At 42.5% G+C, this 5,470-nt stretch overlaps 1 protein-coding gene across 1 annotated transcript; it reads left to right on the top strand.

The window, feature by feature from the left end:
• Positions 1-1,575: 1,575 nt before the first annotated feature.
• Positions 1,576-5,130, top strand: LOC104069661 (hepatic leukemia factor; the record flags this gene model as incomplete). The annotated part of the gene is made up of 2 exons (XM_009583474.1): positions 1,576-1,796; positions 4,915-5,130. Coding segments are annotated over 2 exons (437 nt in total), but the record flags the coding sequence as incomplete, so codon positions are not given.
• Positions 5,131-5,470: the final 340 nt, after the last annotated feature.

The following is a 5,470-nucleotide window of genomic DNA, read 5'->3' as shown; positions in this document are numbered from 1 at the left end:
GCCGCCCCTGCGGCCGGTGGTCGGGCAGGCCGCGGTTTCTGGTTTTACTGACGAGGCGCAGCAGGAAACGTCAAGTTTTCGGCACCGAGGTCTTGGCAGCGGCGTGCCGGGTGCGGAGGCAGAGGAGGAAGCGCTCTGCTGTTGGCACAACGCGGGTGGCGGGATCCTTTCCTCTCGCTCCCTCTCCTATTGATGTATATACGTTTTAATAACTTTGATCCTCTTCTCCCAGGCCCTTACTAGCCTTTCCTGGAAGCTGATTTTATCAATGCTGTTTTAAAACATGAGTTACAAAAGACAAGCTGTCTGTTAGCAAGCCTTGGTTTGCACAATGCAATTCCCCGGTGCATTTTCTATGCAGTTCCAATATTGTTGCCGCGATCTTCTAGATTAAAATAAAAACTACATTGTTAACACTGGCCTTGGTTTGGAATTAGAAATGACATTTAATGTTTACCATTTTACACCCTAAATATTGCAGATGCGGGCACAAATAAGGAAATATTATGCAGTCACAGGATGTTTGTGTAGTTCTTATGAAAGCCATTGCATCTTTAAAGTCAAAGTGAATTAGCTAATAGCCAAAATTATAAAAGAATATCTGCATCAATCAGAAGTCCTCCCTCTGAAGTCTGTGAGGCTTGTACTTCTGAGGCATGTGAAAACTTCTGAAAATTCTGCCCCCGGGGATAGTCCATGTTTAGCCAGCTGACTTTAGGATCCTATTTTTGGAACCTTTGGTTGAGATTTTAAATTGGATTTTTAGTGGGAATGGTGCCTGAATTGGTGCTGTAGGATCTTGAAGGCTATATCTAAGATTAAAAAAGAAAAAGGGGGGGGGTGTCATTCTTTTCTGGGGATAGGCTCCTTTTTAGTAGATTTTATATATCATAAAAGAGCAATGTGGCATAAATAAGTGTTCTTTCATTTTTGCAGAGCATCTTTAAGTAATCATTGTAGCCTTTCATGTTGCTAGTTTCCTTCATTGTCTTTTAGAATATCACCGGTAGGATTTCATAGAAAATAGCAATCTTCTTCGTGGAGTGCTTCAGCACAGCTTGAAAGTATGTTTTCATGAGATATTGTCCTACTGCAAATACTGTACATTGATTGTAGGCTAAACATACCCTCAAAGGTATATATGAAGAAATCTGTGTATGAGAAAACTGGGAAGGATTACAGTGTGGTAGATAAATTGGAGCTAAATTACAGTACTTATGATTTGTTCCTGAGGATGTGATCTTAATGAAGTGGCACAGGTTGGAGCAATATGTCTTCTGCCTGCAGTCTAGTGCAACTCAGTGTTGGATTCAGTGATCTTATGTGGGCATACAAGATTAGCAACCAGAATTAGGAACCAATTCTGAAAATAACAGCATAAGCATGTCTGGATCTGAATATGCACCCTACAAAATGGACAATCTAATACTTAGCAAGAGTAGATACCAAATTTACAGTGAAAGCTTAAATAATTACTGCTTGTAAAGTATTTAGAGATCTTCTAAAATCCATGTTCAGTAATATTATTTACATGTTTTCTTGTAACATAGCTGAATTTATCCTTTATTTCTGTAGGTCAGATCTTGCCAGCAAACCGAAACACACCAAGTCCCATTGATCCTGAGACTATCCAAGTTCCTGTTGGCTATGAACCTGACCCTGCAGATCTTGCTCTTTCCAGTATTCCTGGCCAGGAGATGTTTGACCCTCGTAAGCGCAAATTCTCTGAAGAAGAGCTGAAACCACAGCCGATGATTAAGAAAGCTCGCAAAGTCTTCATTCCAGATGACCTGAAGGTAAATTGGAACTGGTGACGAGGTTGTTTGTACAGACTCTGTGACAGTTACTCTCTGAGATACAGGTTTTGAGCGAGAATCTGCTTTCTCATGTAAGGTAAATCTGCCAAATTAAATACAACTTTGTTGTAAAATAAAACTGTTAACGGTTCTGAATAAGACTGAGGGGAGGATGTCCCTTATTAGTTACACAACAGTTGAAATTCATGAGACCAATATTCATTTCCTTTGTATGCCAGAAACTTCCTGCGTGACCTTGGACAAGCTTACTTTGTCCCATATTTCCCACTTACGAAACAGTCTGATCATGTTTCCTTTTCCTCCATCCTCTCTCTGTCTCATCCGCATAGATTGTGAATTCTTCAAGGAAGAATCCGTCTCTTACAGGGTCCATGGAGGTCCCTGATTGTGACAGAATGAAGTATATTGTGTATTGTTTTGAAGTTGCTTTAGCTCTGTGTTTAATAATGAATGGGAACGCTATAGTAAACACTACTAATCTAGGTGAAAGAATCTAAACTAGTTGTAGGAAAACAGAACAAAATTATTCTGCCGAGAAGTGTATTTTAAGACAATATTTAAAATATAATAATAATACAATATTTAAAAAGAAAGATCATCCTTGTCTATGCCTCTCACTGCTTCTGAAATGTGAAGAGCAAAGAGCATGAAGAGAGCAGAATAAATTGATCAACTAATTCAGCTTATCAAACAACTGTGAAAATCGTCATTATCTGCAGAATTCTATTCCCAGTATGTTTTTTCCAAGAGGATCTTTTTTATCACAGGTAGTCAGTGCCAAATTTCATTCTACTGTTGCTACTGCCCCCAAGACACCGACTGAAAACCTGTTGGAGTTGGTGGGAATCCCTGGCTGCACGTGCGAAGAGACTGGGATGCCATGTGTTTACACCAGATTGATAGCATTAGGGAAAGCAGATGATGCTACTCGCTATTTTTATCCCTCAGGATACTGTTGTGCAAGTTAAAAGCACAGAAATCACAATTCCAGTAGTGTTCAGGTGGTATGTTGCTGTCAGTTTGTCTGTAGTATCCTCAGCTTTCATTTAGAAAGATTTATCTGCACCATGCCGTTACTTACCTGGGCAGATTTTACTACCAACGATGCTCTGTTGGCATTGCAGTGTGCTGAGAGGTCTCCTAAAGAGAGGTGTTCGATACAGAAATGTCTGTGTGTGGGTGTAAGGAGACTGGAGTTTGCTCCTCAGTGCCATTCGTCATTTTGCGCTGTCTCCTAGGTATCCTTATTCATCAAAGCAAACTTTTGCCAAAGATGCTGTTGGACTACTCCGTACCAGAGGTGGAAAATACCAGTGTCTTGCATGCAGCAGTGGGGCACACAAGTTTTCAGCTGAAGACTGAACTAGAAGTTCAGGGTCTCTCTTTTCCCTGAGATAATCACATCAGTTGCCCTTGACTCATTTCAGAGTGCTTGACCCAAGTGCTGCTTCTGCCCTGGCTTGTAGAGCGGCTGTTGAGTTCTGGGGAAGGGTAAGCAGATTAGACCAGTCAAGCGTCTCTGGGTTGCATGTGATTTTGAAATGCCAGCCTTACCTCTTTCAGGCCTGGATTAAGGGATTTGCCATAGCAATTTGTTAAAATAAAGATGGATGAAGCCTAGGTGGCACACTAATAAATTGCTTAAAGCTGATTTTTATAGAGTGGAATGAGATAGGAAATTATAAACAAGATTTGGGTCATAGCTTTTTGCTGCATGCTTGTTTTTAAGAGGATTTTTGGAGGTCCCATCTACTGAAGAGCAATGTAGAGGTACACTGGCTCCAAATCGTCGTTGCTGCACACCTCATTAAGCGAAACTAATACGGTTGTAATCAACAGCAGTTGTAGATTACTTCTAGCAGTCATTTTGCTCTTGCTTTGCTTTTATGCAAGCAGTGGGAGAAGATGCAGAGCAGCGGTATTAGGCCTCGCGTGCTTCATGCTGAAAGACAGAGGAGTGGTGGGGTATTTGTCTATTCACTGCAACATAGGAGCAGATGGCTCCTGGTCCTTGTAGTGGGTATGGAAACAAGAAAGCCACACAAGCCAACTGAAGCATATAAAAATGGAGGGATAACTCTGGGAGGGGAAGTTTGAGCTATATGACTTGATCAGGCTTGATTTGAGAGTTGAATGGCTGCATCACTCTTATTCTGCAGGGGACTGAATTTCACTTTTTGTGAGAGATTCTGCCTACTTTGTACTTACCGAGTTGTTCCAAATTTCTAGAACTCTAATTCAGTTTCAAAGCAACAGTGAAGCTGCCATTTCACTGAAGGCCACTTCATTTGAAGAGTGGAAAAATCAGATGAAATTAAGTCGTGACTTTAGAGCCATTGATGCCACAATGCAATAAGGTGATCTCCTAGAGGCAAGTCTTTAGGGATAACACTTTGGGAATGTGTTAGCTTATGAAACTTCAGAGGTTAGTGGACCTATTTCTGGCAAATGCTTTTTTTTCCCCAGTCAAAGCCTATTGTACTAATCTCTTTGCGGATGGTACCAAAGCAGCCGTCCTTCTTGTGCCAAGGAATCCTCTTCCAGTGACTTACTGTTCTAGGGTGCAATCAAGGAACACTTTGGGGCTCTGTAGAGAAAGAACTTTGAACAGAGGAAAAGAGCTGAACCATAGACGAAATGGATGATACCAACATAGAGAGTGAACCAGGTGTTGGCTGGCAAAGGAGAGGAGCAGGGACGTACAAGAGGTGATTAGTACTGCTCCGGCAACCGGTAGAGAGTGAGTCATCACATGCGAAGGTGGATGTGCTAACTAGGTCAGCGTAGATGTAAGATGAATTGAACCACTGGAATACTGCTTCATTTTTCCTTGGAGGAATTCACAGTCAAGAGGATGAGGGGAGTTAGTGTAAACATTTTGACAGAGACATGGGCAGGCATCTGTGCTCCTTGGGTGGATTATGCCATGTAAATCTGTAACTTTTGTCCCAGCAGTGCCTGGGTCAGGCAAGCAAAACGTGCGGAGTTAAGTCATCCCTCCCCAGTCCGGAGGCTGCGGCTAAGAGACCGTCCTGGTGGCCGCTCAGTTTACTGAAATCTAATATCTTGTTTGTTTCTTTCTGTGTTTAATGAGCAGGATGACAAATACTGGGCAAGGCGTAGAAAGAACAACATGGCTGCTAAGCGATCGAGGGATGCCCGCCGGCTGAAGGAGAACCAGATCGCCATCCGCGCCTCGTTTCTGGAGAAGGAGAACTCGGCTCTCCGCCAAGAGGTGGCCGACTTACGGAAAGAGCTGGGCAAATGCAAGAATGTCCTTGCAAAGTACGAAGCTCGACACGGCCCCCTGTAAATTCAAGGGGGGGAGTGGGGGTTTTTTCTTTTTTCTTTTTTTTTTTTTTTTGTTGCGGGTTGGCATTTGAATAGATGGACAATGTGTTTCCTGTTTGATAGCACCACACCCAAACCAACCTTTCTGTCTTCAGCACTTTACCAGAAGCAGAAACAAAACTGACTTACGTTATTTTTTTTGTTTGCGTATGCGTGTACCTGCGTATGTGTGCACATGTGTGTTCACACATCTGTATATGTGTGTGCGCTTGTGTGTGTGCATGTGCGTGTGTGTGTGTGTGCGTGCGCACGCATCTCAGCACTTCCCATTTTTATGAAGCCCTCTTCAAAGGGTGCCACAT

This window comes from Fulmarus glacialis, unplaced genomic scaffold (assembly GCF_000690835.1).
Source record: "Fulmarus glacialis isolate BGI_N327 unplaced genomic scaffold, ASM69083v1 scaffold42128, whole genome shotgun sequence".
Taxonomy (NCBI): Eukaryota; Metazoa; Chordata; class Aves; order Procellariiformes; family Procellariidae; genus Fulmarus; species Fulmarus glacialis.
This window is presented reverse-complemented; position numbering and strand designations above follow the sequence as displayed.